The sequence below is a fragment of the Lepidothrix coronata genome, unplaced genomic scaffold (assembly GCF_001604755.1).
Source record: "Lepidothrix coronata isolate B3197 unplaced genomic scaffold, Lepidothrix_coronata-1.0 Scaffold2, whole genome shotgun sequence".
Lineage (NCBI taxonomy): Eukaryota > Metazoa > Chordata > Aves > Passeriformes > Pipridae > Lepidothrix > Lepidothrix coronata.
In genome coordinates this window covers 4981539-5000791 of record NW_016690182.1, presented here as the reverse complement: position 1 = coordinate 5000791, position 19253 = coordinate 4981539, and the positions used below count along the sequence as shown (strand labels likewise).

At 46.0% G+C, this 19253-nt stretch overlaps 1 protein-coding gene across 6 annotated transcripts in view; it reads left to right on the top strand.

The window, feature by feature from the left end:
* The window catches only part of DOCK11 (dedicator of cytokinesis 11), an 81223-nt gene that overhangs the window by 32935 nt on the left and 29035 nt on the right, over positions 1–19253 (top strand). For 3 of the 6 annotated variants that reach the window (XM_017818711.1, XM_017818688.1, XM_017818731.1), the window contains exons 13-33: positions 209–331; positions 1305–1387; positions 2629–2751; positions 2933–3009; positions 3514–3698; positions 3779–3844; positions 4002–4094; positions 4492–4615; positions 5264–5385; positions 5728–5814; positions 7076–7165; positions 8633–8751; positions 10473–10542; positions 10620–10745; positions 11304–11375; positions 11751–11897; positions 12357–12440; positions 12866–12977; positions 15064–15102; positions 16493–16671; positions 18646–18762. In XM_017818711.1, coding sequence (XP_017674200.1) covers positions 209–331; positions 1305–1387; positions 2629–2751; positions 2933–3009; positions 3514–3698; positions 3779–3844; positions 4002–4094; positions 4492–4615; positions 5264–5385; positions 5728–5814; positions 7076–7165; positions 8633–8751; positions 10473–10542; positions 10620–10745; positions 11304–11375; positions 11751–11897; positions 12357–12440; positions 12866–12977; positions 15064–15102; positions 16493–16671; positions 18646–18762 — 2238 coding nt within the window. The remainder of the gene's footprint in view (positions 1–208; positions 332–1304; positions 1388–2628; positions 2752–2932; positions 3010–3513; positions 3699–3778; positions 3845–4001; positions 4095–4491; positions 4616–5263; positions 5386–5727; positions 5815–7075; positions 7166–8632; positions 8752–10472; positions 10543–10619; positions 10746–11303; positions 11376–11750; positions 11898–12356; positions 12441–12865; positions 12978–15063; positions 15103–16492; positions 16672–18645; positions 18763–19253) is intronic. The other 3 variants (XM_017818721.1, XM_017818703.1, XM_017818693.1) reach the window with 2 other exon arrangements.

Sequence of the window (19253 nt, the reverse complement as noted above, 5' to 3'; positions counted from 1 at the left end):
CTCGCTGGCAGTGACAGGCAGAGCACCAGGTAGAGTTTTTCAAACTTGACCATGCTCAAGCCTGGTGAGCCCCTTTGGCCTACCCACAGGAGCAACCAGGGCAGGGTGAGTGTGGGTTGTGGGAAGGGACAGTTTGATGACTGGGGACAAACCCTGCGGTGCATGTCAGGTGTCCTGCTGTCTGACAACTGCTGCCTGTCTGTTGCAGGGGGTCTTCTCCGTGACTGACCCACATGCAGAGATCTTCCTGGTGGCCCGTGTGGAGAAGGTGCTGCAGGGCAGCATTGCACACTGTGTAGAACCCTACATGAAGAATTCGGACCCTGGAAAGGTATTGGGTGGGGCCACGAGAGTATCTCCTTAGTGATGCTCTCTTCTGCTGCAGGGAGTAGTGTGGTCTGAAATACGGGTTGTTCCTGCTTCTATTTAGTTTTTTTCTGGCAAATACAGCCTTCGTCTGTTCTGTTTGCACTGTTCCCAGGCTGGCTTCAGCTGGGCTGTCCTGGAAGATTTGATTCCTTCCCTTGGAAAGGGGCAGAGGATTTTTAAAAAGAGCCAAGCACTTGGAGCATGGGGACCTTTCCCCATTGCACTTCGACAAGGCAAAGGCTGGGCTGGCAGCAAAAAATGGCACACTTCGTCCCCAGAATGAAGTGTCTACATAGAATCCTTTAGGTTGGAAGAGATCATTGAGTCCAACCATTAAACCAGCACTGCCAAGCCCAACACTAAACCATGTCCCTAAACACCGCTTCGACATGTCTTTTAAATACCTCCGGGGATGGTGACTCCACCACTTCTCTGGGCAGCCTGTTATAGTGCTTGATAATGCTTTCAGTGAAGAAATTTTTCCTAATATGCAAGAGAGAGACCCTGCTGCAGCCAGTATCAGTTTCTGCATGCCAAGCGGAGCTCATGCTGCCTTGTTGCAGCCACTCAAAATTAGTTCCTGAAAAGTCAATTATAGAACACCCAGTGATGATGGCATTCCCTTGGCACACTTTCTAAATCTGTATGGGATGAGCCTCTTGCAGTTAATTTTGGAAAATAAACTAATATAATAGGTTTAATATGACTGTGCCCTCAATGTTTGCTATTGCTTTTCAAAGTAATAATTGTGGATGGTGTGAAGTGGCAAACAGGGGTGTCTGTCAGCTGCTGCTGCAACTGCTGTGCTGTGTGCCTGGGGAGCTGTGCCTCGTGGAGAGATGCTTCTTCCTGGAGAGTGCAGCACTCTTCACTCCTTTCCCAGGGCAGCAGGGAAGTCCTGGCACACACTAACCCACCTCTCTCGTGTTTTGCAGACTGCCCAGAAAGTCCATAAGGTGGCCAAGCAGGTGTGCAGCCGTCTGGGGCAGTACCGGATGCCCTTCGGTTGGGCTGCCAGGTGAGTCTCCTCAGACTGGGCTTTGCCCATGGCAGGAGCTGCTGCCGCTGTGAGTTATCCAAGACACGAGTCGGCCGAGTGGGCAAAGGGCCAAGTGACTGAAGTCAGTGAAGTTGCAGCCGGGGGCAGACTTTGGCTCTGACTCCCAAAACAGAATTGGGATTGGCCTGAAATGCTCTATCTAGAATTAGAAACAAAATATTTAAAAGTAAACAGTGCTGGGAAGGCAGTAACCTTCCTAATGACCTGTAGCTACTGCTGTCAGGGAAGAACATTCCTGGGAACAAATTACACCGTACCCTGCTACACGGGAATCAGTGCAGAAAATCCCTCCTGCCACCATCCATTGCCAGGGACAAGATGAGAGTAGAGGATCTCCCAGCCTGGAGGTGGCAATCAGCTGGGGCTTGTTTTCCATCTTAAACTCTGCTTTAATTAGTGTTCTTGAGAATGGCTGGAGGTAGTAATCCCATTCCCTTGCTGTTCTTTACTGGGACTGATAAAGGATGTCACTGCTAACTCTCAAATCTCAATGAGAGGAAGACCTGAAGGCAAGATCATCCACTGCCTCCTAGTGCTAAATTGCATTTTGATGCTGACAAAAGGGATGGTAATGACGTGGGAACACAGAAAACTGTCACAGTGGGATGGAATTTGATGTTATATTGCTTGCAGTGTGTACTCTTGAGCTGGATTTTCCTGTGACACTGACTGCTCACCTTCGAGATTGTATTTCTGGGATGCATCTGAATCCTGGGAGCCAGCACTCAGCCCTCTTTCAAGTGGTACCTCAGCTTAATGGTGGGCTCTGTGTGGGCATTGACTTTGGCTTCAGATTTATTCCTGCTGGGTAAAGAGCTGCCTTTGGACAGCAAGGAGCTGAGTGGCCTGGTGCAGGGAACTGTATTGCTCTGCATCTCTGGAATGCATCCCCTGGGAGGAGATGGAAGGATGTTCATGATTGTGGACCAGGCTTAGAAATGGGCTGGATGTGTCCTCCTGACGTGGCTGGTGAGAAGGGAAATGGGTGATGTCCCATGTGATTCAGTGTGGCACGCTGGATTGAAGGCTGTGTGGGGTCTAAGCACCATGTGAGGATGGGAGAACAGTCAGGTCTGGTGGTGTGCAGGGCAGTGAACCTCTCACCCTATAAACTACCTTTCAGACATGTCAAAGACCTCAGTGTCTGTGTATTTATCAACATTTAGGAAACTTACCTCCTTTTTTTTTTTTTTCTGCAGACCAGTTTTCAAAGACTCCCAGGGCACTCTTGATGCTGAAGGAAAATTCTCACCCCTCTACAAGCAAGACAGCAGCAAACTCTCAAATGAAGATATGCTGAAGCTTTTAGCAGAGTATAAGAAGTAAGTGTGAGAGACTGGTGTAGGGGCTGGGCAGACATTTTAACATACATTTTGAAACAGTTAAGTGTAAGCATGAGATGACAATTTCTAAGACACTCAGAGGGTAGCAAGAAGTGCTGCTGATGTGTTCAGCACCTGAGCTTTCAAGATTCACACTCTTGTTCCTTTCTCTTTAATGCAGACCAGAGAAGACAAAACTACAAGTCATTCCAGCTCAGTTAAATATCATCATCAAAGATGTCCCGCTAGACTTCACAAGTAAGGATCTTGGATCTTAAAATAAATGCTGGTGGCTCGAGCCTCAGGAATTGATGCTTCTGTGGGGAATTTTACCGTTTCATTAACAAGAGTATCTTGGGGGTGCAATGAGAAAAGAGTAATTCAGCACAGCCACTGCCTTATAAGTCTTTCTGATGGATTCTCTGGAGGGATGTGAGCCAAGTGCAGAGGTTTACCTGAGGGGTTCATCTGCTTTGCAGTTTGGCCATTGCATCCTAAATCTAAAGGAAGCCACCTGCCTGCTTTTGCTGGTGTTATTACATCAATCTTATATGACGTTTTTGATCCATAACACTGGAGGGCTTCACAAACGTGGTTAGTGTGATTCTTTACTTTGCATTTAAAGGAACTGAGGCAAAGAAAGGACTTGTGATGTGTTCAGTGTCACTCCATGGACTTTTGGCGGCTCTTGTAGGCTAATCTCCTGTCCAAAAGTCCACTTTTCTAGTGGACTTAATTTTTTCTGTTCTTATTTTCTTCCAGATTGTGTCACAGCTTCTTACATTCCTATAAAGCCTTTTGAGAAGAGCTGTGAGGACGTTGCGGTGGAAGTGGAGGAGCTTGTCCCAGGAGTTGCAAAGTACTGTTACCCCTTCACTGTCTACAAAAACCACCTCTATGTCTACCCCTTGCATTTGAAGTATGAGAACCAGAAGGTGTTTGCAAAGGTGAGTGAACTGGAGCGAGGGCTGGGGTGATGCTGCTGGCCTGTAGCAATGGCTCATCCTCCTGTTCTCTCCTATTTCAGGCAAGGAATATTGCTGTCTGTGTTGAGTTCAGGGATTCAGATGAAGCTGATGCCAGGCCGCTAAAGGTGGGTACCTGTTAATGGGGCTGCCATTTGCTCACTGCTGTGCCAGCCAGTCTGAGCAGGCAATAGGAAAACACCAAGTTTCCATCGCTGTTTTAATTTGACTGGCTAATTTAGGATGGTAGCAACCCTGAATTCAGCTCTTCATTTGTGTTTCCAGTGTATATATGGCAAACCTGGAGGCCCTCTCCTGACCACAAACGCATATGCTGCTGTGCTGCATCACAACCAGAGTCCAGAGTTCTATGATGAGGTAAAACCAAAATGTGGGAAAGAGCAGATTTTCCTGGATGCTACAATGCCAAGGGGCTTTTCAGGGATACCTCTCTTTGCAGGGCTGGTGAAATATGGGTAAAGATAATCACCAGCCCTTTGCCTCAGCAGAAGGGCTCAGCAAAGCCAGAGCCTTTGTCAATTTTTAATGTCAGTTTGTTTCCTGCTGTCTTTACTGTCACGCTTTGTGCCTCCAATCACACACCCCCATTAATAAGTAATGTTGCAGATATGATGAAAATGTTAGCCAGGAGTTACTTAAAATGGGTAAGAATGTGTCTTGTGTAACTGCATACAACATAGCATTTGTGAAATAAAATAGAACTAAAATATTACTCCACAAAAATACAGTCTGATCTATCATGATATCATTTTAGATTAAAATTGAGCTTCCAATTCACCTCCATCAAAAGCATCATTTGCTTTTCACCTTCTATCATGTCAGCTGTGAAATTAATACAAAGGCAACATCGAAAAAACAGGACACCGTTGAAACTCAAGGTATGTTCAATGCTTAAATTATTTTTGTTGGAGTGGAAAAGGCCAAGATAAAATGAATGTAGGGTCATGAAAAAAATATTTGATTAAAATACTAGCCTATCTGAATTTTCTTTTCTAAAAACAACCTAATGCAAAATTGTAGGTCTAAACTGGAATAAACTCAATGTTTTTGGTGTATACTAAAGCTCAGATTTTTGCTGCAATCTGACAGCTCTTTCTGCATGTTCCTGACTTGCACAAATGGGCTGTTCTCAGGCAAGACACCAACAAAAACCTGACACTCGGTCAGGGCCTCAGGGGCTGATCCTGCCCACACTAGACGTGTGCACACCCCAGTCCCACTGGTCGGGATGCCTCTCCATTCATCCAGTCCTCAAAGGACCCTCATCATGGTGCACAGCCATGGCTCACGCACTGTTTCTGCCCCTCAAACCCACTCCTGGTCTTGGTTGTGCTGTGTCTGAATTTCATTCACCAAGTCACCGGGTAAAAGGTGCTTTAACGACACTGACGTGGTTGATCCCAGCCTCGCTGAAGCCACTTGCACAACTGCAAGTTCAGACTTCCCAGGGTGAGAGACAGCTCTGTTTGAGCTGAACATGTATCACTGTGGGTCTGCTAACTCTGCCCCACTGGTTGCCTCCACAGTGGGATACGCCTGGGTCCCGTTGCTGAAGGATGGGCGGATCGTCACCCTGGAGCGGCAGTTGCCGGTTTCATCCAACCTTCCACCTGGCTACCTGGGTCTTGGAGACACAGAGTCACGAAAGGTAGGAAAGCCATTTAAAATGGGCCTAAATGTAAAAGGAAGAGGAAAGTTGAGCTTTTGTTGCCACTGTAAATTCTGGGCTCCTGTTGGTGCTCTGCTCAGCTGGAAAGGTCTGTACTGCAGGGCAACCCCAAAGCTTAAAGTTCTTAGGGATGGGAAACAGGACACCTTTAATTCCACTTTCCCTGGTTATACAGGTTGTAGAGAATATTTTGGTGGCAGGCTGGACTAGGCTGTTGCAGATGGCAAGTGCAGGAGAGTGAGCACGTGGGCTCTGTGTGTCTGCACAGAGCCACCTTCTCACCAGTCTGAAACCAAGCACTTGAATGTTGTTCGTTCACAGCAGCCCAGTGTGGATGCAAAGTGGGTGGATGGAGCAAAGCCACTGTTTAAAATCAGAATCCATTTGGACTCAACAATTTACACCCAGGTAAGTCAAGCACCTCACTCTTGAAGACTTGCAGCGCAAATGCAGAGGAAGCAATTGCCGTGTCTCTACTGCTGCTAAACCGTAACTGGTGTGGGAAGGAGGTACCTGGTTTGCAGAGCAGCACTGAGATACTTCTGTAGCAGCAGAGCTGAGATTACTTGCAGGGATCTGCTCCTTGTCTGGATGTGATAAAACGATTGTGTGAGTGAATGAGCCCAGGGGAGAAGCTGACGTTTTCTTGGTCCATTGCACTGTAACTGGCAGGACAAAGGAAATACCTCAGCAAATGAGCTGCTTCAATGACACAAAAGAGAGAAAAACTGGTGGATATGAGAGGTTTCCACAAATCATAGAATCATTAAGGTTGGAAAAGACCTCTAAGACCAATGAGTGCCACAGTTAATATTAGACTGTTTATTAAGTTTTTTTAAAAAGAAGTTATCTGACAACAACAGACACAAGAAAATAAGAGTCTTGATTTTCCTTTGAAACTAGCTCAGGCTGTTTTATCAAGTGCTTGTGCATTCTGCCACCTTATGGTAGTGGTGGACATCCTCAAGCTTCACATGATGTGCAGCAAAGATCCCCAGCACATGCTCTGGGGCACCTCCTGTCAGCACTGCTGAAAAATGCTCTTGGCAGGACTTGTCCTGTGCTGAATGTCATCAGCTGCCTGTACATTCACAGAAATTCGCTTTCAGCATCTGAATCTGGTTTAGTGCCTTACTGATTCTGTACAACACTGAAAGCAGCACAGTAGTTCCACTTCCCACCACATTACATTCCCAGATGCTTTTCAGGGTTAAATAACCCAGTAATTAAATTTATCCTTGGAGGAGGAGGGAGAGTAATGGGAAGGAGAGCCTGCCTCAGATGGACGGTAGGATGTCAGTGATGCAGAAGGTCAAGCAGTCTCTAAGAGTCGCAGTTGTGAGGGGAAGGCTTCTGTTTTTCCAGGCCAGTGTTGGATGGGGTTTGGGACTCAAGGTAGTGCAACACAGGAGAATTTTAACACTACTGGAAATTTTGTGCTTAATCTTGAGTACGGTCGGGAGCCAGGGGATGGGCAGTGGATGGGTATGTTGGAAAAGACAAGGAGCAGTACTGCAGTCCTAGGAGAGGGCAGCCGGGGATCAGGAGAGCCACTGGTGGGGACATGGCCCACTGCTGTAGGTAAAACAGCAGATTTTTGAATGTAAGCTGCAGAGTAGTAGTTGACAAATGTTGAGGCTGCTGAATTGAACTCGTTTGTCTCTTCCAGGACATACATTTGCACAAATTCTTCCAGTACTGCCAGCTGGTTCAGGCGGGAGCTAAGGAGGTCCCAGGAGAACTCGTTAAATGCCTAAAGGTGAACAGTGCCTGTTGGTGGGCTTTGTTTGTGTTTTTACAGACCATCAGCAAATACCCAGACCCCTGTCCTGTAGGAACAGGCCCTCACTGCAGCACTGGGGCCCTGTGCATTGTGCAGTATCTTTACCCTCACTCACTGACACAATTGTCTGTGTGCTGCTCCCCTCCCTTCCACAGCAGATAAAACAAGCATGACTGCCATGCTCATGGCAAAACCTTCCTCCTGGTGGCCTCACATTCCTCCCCTGCTGCCCTAGGACTGATTCCAACCTTTAAACTGTAGCACAATTCCTTGTTTTCTGGAAGCCCATTCAAAACAGGATTTTTTTTTAAGGCTGAAAAAGATATGTGGGATTACCAGCCAGTTAAATTTGACCAGAGGCGACCTGTGACCTAGACCCAGCTTTTTGGCAATTTCTGCAGCATGAGTAAGGACCTTGGAGCAGGTCCACCAAAGGCTTCTGCCAGGAATATTATATATTGGCTATTTACTACCCTTATTTCCTTCCATCACTGCCTGGTTTTGAGAGTGCTGCTGTAGCAACAGCTCCACTTTCAGTGGTGGGGATGTATCACCACAAAGTTACTGAATGTGTGTCAAATAATGTACAAATATTTTAAGAAATAGAAATAGTGGCAGGTTTTGAAGCCAAGCACTAAAATCACACTAAATTTGTTGTGAGCATTTCGTCAGGTCCCAGCCCTGCCAAGCCCCAGCGCCCTCGCTGCAGCCTAGAGCCAGGGAGACGTGTGTGCTAACTACAAGTGAGGGATTCTTAATCACCAACACCTCAATAATTTCAGTTATTTCAATAACTAGATGGAGATTTAAAAACACTTCATTAGATTTGCACGTTTTAAAACTGAAAATTAAATGCACTGTCTTTCCTAGATTCGTATCATGAGGTTCAGACACAAGAGTTTTATGAGACGGGTAGAGAGCATATGCACCAGGTTATCTTGACCTTCACCAAGTCCCTTAAATCCCATTTCTGGTAACAAGCTATGCTTTTTTGTGAAAAGTCTTAGTGCAATTCATTGGGCAGCAGGTTTTCATGCTCCAAAGGCACTTGTGAAAATGGCATTTCAAAAGACTGACGCAGAGTAATGACAAGACTTGGGAGCTAAACTTCAGCCTTAAATTTTGGGGGTTTTCAGTCAAATCATAGCATGTGACCTCTAATTAAGTCATAGCTATCAGGGCACATCGGAGACAAGGATTAATACCTACCATGAGTGATTCATGCTGCTCCTCAAAGGCGTGCAGCTGGAATCTGTCAGCTGGAAGGAGGCAGCGAGTGCTGCTATGGGTCCAAGCTCCCCCATCCTCCAGTGGGCTGAAGCCCACACCCTGAAGCATTTGCTAATGCCTGTCCTATTGCCACAGAATGTCTGTGGACTGTAAATGTTTAACATCTGCAAAATGTTGAACTAAAAGTGTCTGTGTTTTGAACATTTGTTTTAGTGTTTGCACGCCATGGAGATCCAAGTAATGATTCAGTTTCTACCTGTAATTCTTATGCAACTATTTAGAGTCCTCACAAACGTGACCCAGGAGGATGAAGTAGCTGTCAACTGCACCATGTGAGTGTTGGGCAAACCATCCAGTCTTTGGTTACAAATGCAAAGCCACAAATGACAGTGCAAAGCAGGGTCTGGTTCCCCAGTACAGGGTGCTAAGTGACAGCACTGGCTGTCCCCTGCTGCTCTCTTCCTCTGGCACATCTGGGTGTTGTAGGGCTTTGTGGGGCCCTGGTCCTGGGAGATGCATGGGGGAAAATGTGGTACTTTAAAGATACTCCTGGTTTGTTTTTCAAAAGGGTTTGCTGGCAGAGATGGCTCTGGAAGCTGAGTTATTGGGGTGTCTATAGGCACTGAAGTATCCAGGCACATCCCACTGCAGGCAGCAGATGTGGGGAGCAATGCCTGGGTCTCATCCCAGCACACCAGTCCCTCTGTCAGGATTGCTACAAGTTGCCCAGAGCTGGGTGTGTTGTGCTGCAGCAGCAGGAGCAGCCGCTCCAGCTGTGCCTGCTCGGATCCCCCAGCGCTGTTCTGGCGGCACCGGCCCGGGCCCATGGAGGCCCCAGCTGCAGGCAGGCAAGGGACCAAAGGGAGCTCAAGGGGCAAAAGCACCTTCCCTGCTTAGCACTGGCCACGACTCTCTGAAACTGAGGGATGCACTGAAACATCCATCTTCCTCCCGAGGTTATTCCTCAGTGAAGTGCTGCCAGGGCAAAAGGGGATGCTGGATGCCACTCCATGGAGATCCTCCTCTGGTTCTGGTACATACCATGCATCCTTGTACCAGAAGCATCCTGCTAGCATGAAACAGGAGGTTGGAGGCTGAGCCCTGCTCCCCCAGGGATGTGGGACTTGAGCCCTGCTCCCCCAGGGATGCAGTGCAGGGATTGCAGTCACAGCCCTGTGCCATATGTTTCGGGTTGTGAGGACTTCTCCTGTGTGGAATACTGTAATTCCACTCTGTTTAAATCACCAGGGGGCAAGGACAGGGAATCAGGCAACCAACTCCCACCTTAATTTCCAGAGATTTCTTCAAAGCTTGGCCTGATGCTCTCCAGTTTGTCAGTAGCTTTCTGTTTAATGGCAACTGATTTTTCATGAGACTTTCATAGTGGAATTTAAAACCCAGTTTATCTGATAAATGGCTTCTAAACTGCTCCTTGTGGTTTGGCCTGTAGGGTTTGTCAAAACATGCAATAGTTTGTTGTTCCCTCTGACTGGGACTGAAATGTAAATCCTCAGTGCTGGCTGGGGAAACTGGGCTCTTGCTGCCTTCACTCCTGGGAGTGCTTCTAGAGGGCTTGCATATTCTCCAGGGTCTGCTTGACCCTCCTGAACTACAAGGTGACAACCCAGAATAGTCCAGTGCATGTAACAAGAAGCATATGATGCAAGTTCAACAAAAAAGGAGGCTTCCAGAATTAATAAATTCAGGGGATGCAGGAAGGTATCAGCTTATAAAAACAATGAGACTGTTTTATCTCATCTCATCGTGCAAGGAGTCTTGAGTGTTGAAGTCAGCTGGTCTGGGTGATACCTGGTCCAGCACAAAAGTGGAGAAGAGCCTTTGGCTACCTCGTGTCTGAGTGCTTTGTGCAAGGATGGTGCAGCCACAGGAGCTGTGAGGGGTGCTAGCCTGCAGGTGCTGGCTCTCTGCAAATCAGGCTGTGCCAGCAGGTTTTGAGGTTGAGCAGGATAGGACACACATGGTTTCTACTTCTGTGAGCTGAAGGAACTTGCCCTCGCATTGCGTGCTGAACACAAACCACGTTTCTCCTCAGGGTTCTTCTGCACATCGTGTCCAAGTGCCATGAAGAAGGTCTAGACCACTACTTGCGCTCCTTCGTAAAGGTCAGTCACGACGCACTGCTTCTGCAGACTCCCTGCTGGGAGCAGGCACACCACTGACACTGTTGTTCTTGCCTCAGTATGTCTTTAGAGCTGAGAAGCCAAGTGTCAAACAGGCGAAGATGACCCATGAAATCCTGGTCCTTTCCATGGCCACGATCTTGAAGCAATCAGCAGATTTTCTAGCCATCAATAAGCTACTCAAGGTGAAGTATTGGCTGTACTAGGCTGTCAAGGATGGAGGGAGGAAAAGGGTGTCTAGTATAAAGCCCAACACTTACGCTCATCTAAACCCACTGCCGGGACAAAGCTACCGGAACAGCTCCTCACATCCACATCCTTGAGGTTCTCCCCTTACAACAGAGATGAATTCTTGCAGAGAACCTGGCTGTGTTTAGGCTCATGGCAGGACACAGCAAAGGGCTGTTCATCTTGTCAGTTTTACCTATTTTCCTCAAGCCATACATGAGTGGTGACTCACAGGAGGCAGACTGAGTTTCTGCCTCTGGGCCTTTGCAGGGCTTACACCCCAAGCTCTGCTGGCTCTTGGCAGGATGCACTGGGATGCAGAGGGGATGGATCTATTCCCACCCTAAGACTGGCAGGACATCTCTGGGTAGCAAAGGCACCCATGCCAAGCACAACTGTGCTAAAAAAATGCCATTTGAGAGTGTGAGCTCTCCCTCACAAATAGGTGCTTCTCCACACAGTCAGGGAATGTCAATCCTGCTGAGAAAAGTAATAGTACTCTTTGTTTGTTCTAGTACTCGTGGTTTTTCTTTGAAGCACTGGCAAAGTCCATGGCAATGTACTTACTGGAAGAGAACAAAATCAAGGTAAAAATAAATTTGGTCAATGCTGCATTACAGAACTGTCACAAGCTAACTAACTCTCCTCCAAAAGTTTTTCTGAAAAGCTTTGTAACTCTTTATTTAAAAAAAACCCCAACCATGCCAAGCTGAACATCTAGCCTTTTTCCTTTTGCTTTACTTTTCCCTTTTTCCCCTTTTCACTCTCAATTGTAATTTAAAAATTCCAGACCTCCTTACGGCTTGTGCACCCTCCTTTTCTGTTACTACCTACTGCAGTTGCAGCCAGTGCTGTCTTTGGCCAGTGTTTTATTAGCAAACAACTAAAACAAATGCTAAAGAACTTATGTCTGGACTCGGGCTGGCTTGCAGCACTGAGTTTGGGTGTGCTTTTGGTTTCAGCTGCCCAGAGGCCAGCGGTTCCCCGAGTCCTACCAGCACGCCCTGCATTCGCTGCTGCTTGCCATCATTCCTCACGTGACCATTCGCTATAACGAGATCCCCGAGGAGTCCAGGAATGTCAACTTTAGCTTGGCTAACTTCCTGAAGGTCAGCAGCTTCTTACCTTCTCCCAAGGTTTTTATCAGAAAAACAAAAAGACGGATAAAGAGAAATAAGGAGCAAGCAAACAAATATGGTTTTACTTTATCTTGTCTTTGGGTTTTTTTCAGTTGTCAAAACTCTGGAGGAGACAAGCTTTCCTAGGAAAGTAACTTTCTCTTTCTGAGGAGCACTAACTCTACATGTTACCTTGGGTTTTCAGTCATGCCTAGCAGCTGTTTGGAACCTGAAATATGTATAATCTCATTTTAAATATTTCTGTTGTCCACGGGAGACTTATGTGAGATCATCCAAATAGTTTCAGAGAAACAGGATCAAGTATGTTTTGGAAAGTCGGCAGCAGCTGGAGGATCAGATCGAGCTGCTGGCAGACAGTAGTATGGAGAAGATTTAGCATAATTGCTTTAATTTTTAATCATTGCTCACATCTTGCTATTTTTTCTCCAGCGTTGTCTGACCTTTATGGACAGAGGATTTGTTTTTAACTTGATAAATGATTATGTTTCTGGATTCAGCCCAAAAGACCCTAAGGTAAGCAGTAGGTTTCTTGAAAGGTGGTTTGCAGTTGTACTTATCTACATTAGTCAAAGCTCTGTAGTAATTACTTTATACAACTCTTGGAGGCCTTTTAGACTCTGTTCCTGCAGAGTCTTTTGGATGCAGAGGCCTCTTTGTCTGGGCCAAGAGCCTGTATCCAGTTAAGTTTCCAAGTAATGTAAAGAGTCAGAAGTAAAGGAGAGATTGGTTAATAGTTTGGATGAAAAAGGAAAAGAAGTCCCAAGTGACAGCTGCATGTGCTGACACTTGGTGGGAACAACACAGAAATTTGCCATTTATTAGTGAGTTTTACCACATGCTCTTTAGATTCCCCAATTCTTGTGCAACAAGCACATTGAACTGGAAGCACATGGGTCAAACTGAAAACATAGTTTGTGTTTGTCTTTTTTTTATCCCAGCTGCTGGTTGAATACAAGTTTGAATTTCTTCAAACCATTTGCAATCACGAGCACTACATTCCTCTGAACTTGCCAATGACCTTTTCCAAACCCAAGCTGCAAAGAGTTCAAGGTATGTCCTTTCTCAAGAGACTGGCTAAAGAGCTATACTTTATTAGTCTTGATGGCTTCTGACTACATGGACTTTGGTTTGGTGTCAAGGAAATGTATGTCCTCGTTAGCCTGATTTACATTAACCTCAGGACAAGATGCTTTTCTTTCAGGTTTACATAATTTTGCTCCACAATGGTATGCAGTCATTCTTTTCAGTCTTTCCTATATTTAAGTTTGCATGGGACTAACAATATCCGAAAGAAACTGCCCGTGTTTCACTAAATACAGAAGTTGTGCAAGTGTAATCCTTTGTTCTCATGAGTGTCAGCATCCCCTGAGAAGTGGGTGTCTCATCAATGGGTGCTGTAGGGAATGGAAATATAGGAGAACAGATTGAACTCACTGCTGCAATGCCAACTCCCCTTGTGGCCACCAGAAGGTGACCTAGGTTACTTTCTCCTTTCATTTTGAACAAGAGCACAGCAGGGCACAGCGTGTTTGAGCTTGTACTCAAACCAGGGCTGAAGGCAGCCAGCAGAGCTTGAGCCCGTGCCAGTCCTTAGTGCATTCCAAGGGCATAAGTGCTGTGCACCACCACATGTCCACACTGCTTTTGCTGTCACACCGTGTCCCCTTTGGTCCTGAAGCTGCTCAGCAGCTCAGATGGGGTTTACAAGGGGCTGAGCTGAGGCACTGAGCAAGAGTGGGTGGCTGGAGCTGTGCCACCGATGGCAGTGTGGACATCAGTGGCCTCCCAAGAGTGCTATGGAGATACCCTCATTCTCCCTGGGTCCCACTTTCTCATCTGTGCTAGATAAATACAGTAAACATTGCCAGGTTTGGATGCTAATAGCTTGGCCAATATAAATACGGGAGAGGAGAGTGAGGTTTGGGATTCCCCCATGTGACAGCCCAGTGGTTTTATGATTGTATGATTTATTCTGATGGAGGAAAGGGGATGTTTGGTTGTGCCTCAGGGTGTAGTTATAAAAGTCCTAAAGTGGTTCCACACACATGCATATGGCAGAAGCAACAGTAACTATGAAGTATCCCTTATTTTGATTTATATATATGTGTGTGTGTGTGTGTGCGTGTTTGTGTGTGTGACCTCTCAGAGCTTTCTGGACCAGCTGCTAATGTCTTACACCAATTTGACTACTTGCCTGGCATCATTTAACAAAAAGTTTTGCTGGAAATGGCTGAGAAAAACACATCCATAGTGCCTCCCTGATGCTTTTTAGTGGCATGATAACATAGGGATGCTCTTTCTTGGTTAACATTCACCTTTGCATTTGAGATGGTTAAACTGAGAAGCTGTAAGGGCAGCCCATCTTTCCTCCTGTGTTTTCTTGTGACTGAGATCTACCAGCTGAGATTTACACACAGCTCTTGCCAGTACAGCAGCCCTCCCACAGGTAGCTGAAGTGCCTTTGCAGTGGTGCCTGAGCTCTCCCTGCCATGGTAGAAGGATATAGTGATGCATCTCCATTGCGGGCTTGTCTGGTTTTATGGGCAGACCTGTGGTTACAGGGGACTGCGGGCTCAGAGATGGAGAGGTACAAAGTGCACATCACCAAGGAGATACCCTGCTGGCATGCCTCATCTCTTTATCAACTGTTTGGATGAAGAGAGGGGTCATGCCCAAACCCTTACTGCTTTGTTTCTGAGAAAAGAAGGAATAGCCCTCAGGGAGGTGGATAAAGAGGGTTTCTGCAGCTTCAGTCACTGCAGACAGGCATGATGACAGAGCATATTCCAGCAACCACATCCCATTGAGTTGGAGAGTTGCATGTTGGAGCAGTTTCTCTGAAATATCTCAGTTAATTCTGCATTGGTGGTGTGTGTCCCTTCTGCTGTACGTGGGGACATCAGCCAAAGCAAGCCCCAAGCTTGGCCTCACAGCCACCAGCTTGCAATTGGTTTTGCAATCCTGTGATAGGAAAAAACCCAAGGGATTGACAGAAGCTGGGAGTTAAGCAATAGCCTTACAAATAATATTTAAACATGACATACAGGCCTGTTTCTCCAAGATTTAGAGCATTACTTGTTCCTGTTTATTTTTGCCATCTTTTTATTTGTCCCTTTTCTTTTTACACATGAATTAGATTTTTTTTCATTTGCTGTGGAACGGTTCACTTCAGTAGGTAGGTCCAACTGGAATGACCAAATCCTCTAATGTCAAATTAAATATACACCTTCGAATCAATTAGCTTGCATACAACTAATGAAATAACCATATTGTGTGACAATTAGGCATTTGCTAACATGACTAACAATGAAAGCTAGATAATGTTCCAGATTGCTTTCTCTTTCCTCTGAATCACAGTTTCACAATTCAGTAAATGCTACTTATGAATCAATGAACCCAAAAATATTTTTTGCAGCCACGGAGCTGTTGTAACCCTTTGGCTGGAATTTTCAAAGCTATGTGTATGCACCCTGCCTTACCACAGAAAAACTTTCACACATGTTTTCAAAAAAAAAGGTCTGAGCTGAGCACAGCTCTAATTCGGTGTATGGGTTGTCTGACAGATTTAATGGTGTCAGGACAAGGTCATTCATAGCAGCCCAAGTGCACACACACCCTGCACTGAAATCTCTAACTGTTGGTTCTTTGCTGCACTGTCCAGGCACATCCATGGAAGTGATGCCTTATCCTTGTAGCACCCACTCCTTTGATTACAGAATATAGCCTGACTCTGTGTGAGATGCAGGGTAGAAGTTAAGTTAACCAAGGTAATCAGATATTGAGCTGCCTTTCTCCTGGGAGTCAGCACATCTTCTAAGGAGCTGTTTTCAATATTTGCTGGTGGGAAGCTGAGGGAATCTCACAGTTTCTGACAAGCAGCTGCCTGGAGCTCTACCCCAGCTCCCCAGCCCATGCAGCTGCCCAGCTGTGCAGACTGATGGAGGATGCAGTACTGAGCACTTGGCACCTGCTCCTCGTTTGCATCCCTATCCCAGCAGGAGTATTTGCCTTTGCTCTGCTCTCTAACATGGAGAGAAGGAATGCATATTTCATGATGGATGTGGAATGAGCTACAGAGCAGTACTCCAGGGCTGGGTGTCCTAAACCCACCATCTCCACTGCCCATTCCCACACTCACAGATGCTTGGTGGAGGTTGGCACTCCTGCAACATGGGTAGTTCGGGGATTTACAGGATAACCACCAGCAAAGCAGGGAGCAAAGCAGCCCCAAGGAACTAAAGTGTCCTGTCTTTCCCCATTTCATCCATCTCTGCCTTTACAAATTACTCACTGGAGAGGTAAGCTTTGCAAAGCATCACACTGCAGAAATCCTTCCTTCAGGTGCTGCTGAAACAGAGAGGGCTGCAATTAATAAACATCCTGAACTGGAAGATGCCAAATTATTTAATATGACTTAGCTCAGTGGTGGAGAAAACTGTATATTCATTTCAAGCGTTATTGAAAGATCAGGAGAGAGTGATGAACCCTTCTGGAGGACTATAGTAGGTTAAGTGACCTTTTTCTCAAAACATTTCCCTTAACCGTTGCCTTGCTGTTTCTTTCAGATGTAAATCTCGAGTACAGTTTAACTGATGAGTATTGCAGGCACCATTTCCTGGTGGGGATGCTGCTCAGAGAAGCCTCTGTTGCCTTGCAGGACAACTATGATATCAGATATACAGCCATCTCAGTCTTAAAAAATCTCTTGATCAAGCACGCCTTTGACAACAGATACCAGCACAAGGTCAGGCCTGTTTTGTTGTCTTTTTAACATAATGTTGTTGAACTTTATGAAAAAAAATGCACACATCAGACTTTTAGATATTGCATGGTGCACCAAGGGTAGACTCATTACTTTTTAGGAAATTGTTGTAAATAACTGATAGTTATGGTAGAACAGTAATAGCTCTGAGAAACCATCTAGGAACAAAAATAATGCAGTCAGATAACTGCAGCCCCCTTATTCATCCTGAGTATTTAGGTAATAAAGCCCTAAGCCATTAAGGAACTTGAAAGTGTCATTAGCGAAGAGGTTGTTCAACAAAATTAGGCAACATCAATGATGTTCTGGTCTTGGGCTTAAATTCATATCCTGCATTAATATGCTATAATCAGGAAACAGAACTGATCTCTGTTGCTAGTCAGCTGCATGTTTTCCTAATTAGTGACTCAGAGGAGAGGATTTCAGTTCTCATGAGACACTGGATTTCCGCTGGGTAGCTGTCAGTGTTCTTCAGGCAGAGGCTCAGAATGTGGTAATGCTCAAAGAGCCTGGAGATGGGTTTGTTTTATCTTGGTGCTGCTCCCAGCTGACACAAAGGCCCTCAAAAGTGCCCATCTACTTGTGCAGATGCTACCTGTCCTTGCTCTAGCCTGATAACATGCCCCTGTTTAGTGTTTAGGTCCTCAAATTGCTCCTAGGGTGCTGCATTGCTGAGTTTTATTGGGGACATGGATAACTTCCTGGCATGAAGGGTGGGAGGAGTGGCCGGAATGGGCCCAGAGCCAGCTCCTCTTCCCTCCCTTCTCTGCTTGTTTGAAGGGCTGAGTGGGAGGTGGGCTTGCTTTTCTCCACAGTGAGGATCCGTGGTGATTACACAGCCCGGAAATGAAACTGCAGCCCATGGCGGCTGGCAAGACTTGTTATTTCAGGAGAGATTGCCACCTCCCTGCCAAGGCTGGGTCAGAGGCAGACTGTTCCTGCACTTCTGGGTGCCTGGAACCCCTCACACTAACTTAGGAGGTGTTTGCCCTCTCAGTGTGCAGCACCTCTCCCTGACTTCCCAGAAACTCCACCTGTCTCACAGTTGTCCCATGGGGTATTTGCACATGTATTGTGCTCCAGGCTATGTGACCAGGAAACTGTCTGGAGCCAGGGCAGGATGCTCAGCTGGTGTCCAGAGACACCAAAGCAAAAAATTACATCACAGGCAGGACAGGCTGAGTGTGGCAGGGTCTATTGGCACAGTCTTGCTCAAGCCAAGGAGACTCCATCTCTATTAATGGCCAAGAAGTTTTCTCATCCCGTGAGTGTTTTCAAGATTTCTTTTATCTTTTGTTATACTGAATCACGAGAAAAAAAATGGATTCTTTTATCATTCTAAATGTGCCATTTAATTTGCAAGCCTTAAATTTCTTTCCTTTTTTTTTTGTGACTTTTCTGTCAAATCCAGAATAATAAATGTTTAACAAAAAATAATTGGATGTAAAAGAGGCCTCCATTTAGAAAATGTCAACCAGACCATTTTTTATATGTATCACTTAATCCAAATTAATCTGTTCCTACAAACTCTTGTCACTAGAAGCATTTGCTGTGGAGAATTCCCTGCTGGAAGCAATAGCCAGCACCAGGCGTGGAGCAAATGTTTCTGTTCCATTACTTCTAGGTGTTGTACTTAAAAATCAAGCCATGTAAGTCAAGTAGCAGTTAAAGAGTTAGGAAATCCGGGATTTAGTTTGTCACACATCCTGTATGACTGGAAATGTTATTTAACCTCCAAAATCCCCGAGTGCCCCAAGCTTGTTGCTAGAAGGATAAAACCTCCCTGGCAGCTCTAGAACTGGAGATGAGAAGCCAAACCAACACATGTCCTCAAGACACCATATACAGTGTGTAAATAGACATATATATATGTACATGTGCTTTGGCTCAAGAGTTTCCCTTTCTGAGTCCATTGGAAACCTGGGCTTTTACCTGTGTTTTTCTCCCTGTTTTCAGAACCAGCAGGCAAAAATCGCCCAGCTGTACCTGCCACTCTTTGGGGTGCTCCTGGAGAACCTCCAGCGTGTGGCCAGTCGTGAGGCACTTTATTCCTGTGCATCTGCCTCCAGTCCCGTGAGTAAAGCCCAGTGATGCCTCTTTGCCCTCCCTGTCTGTCCTGCTCTCCCCACACGCCCCCTGTGCAACTTCCACTGCCTACAGCCAGGCTCATTTAGAAATAAGTGTGTTTTTCCACTCCCTACCGGCCCATAAGGTGCTTGTTTCTTTTAATTTGGCTTTTCTGTGACTTAGTTCTGTCTGCAGAACTGGGTACAAGGACTCGCCCTTTTTTGACATGTTTGACATGTTTCTGTACAGTATGTGTAGTGCCCTGAGATGTGGTAAATCCCTCCAAGTGCAACAAGTTGACACAGGACTCAGCCTTGGACTCCAGCAACTCTTACAGGGAGTTGCCTCAGAGTTGTGTGTGGTTCCCAGGTGGCCTTAGCCTTGCAGACTAGACTTACCTCCTTGTTTGGGCCAAAAGAAAAATAAGACATTTGAGAAAAACAATTCAAAATTTCAACTCAAAAGATGAAAAACAAAGGGGAAAACACTGCTGTGAC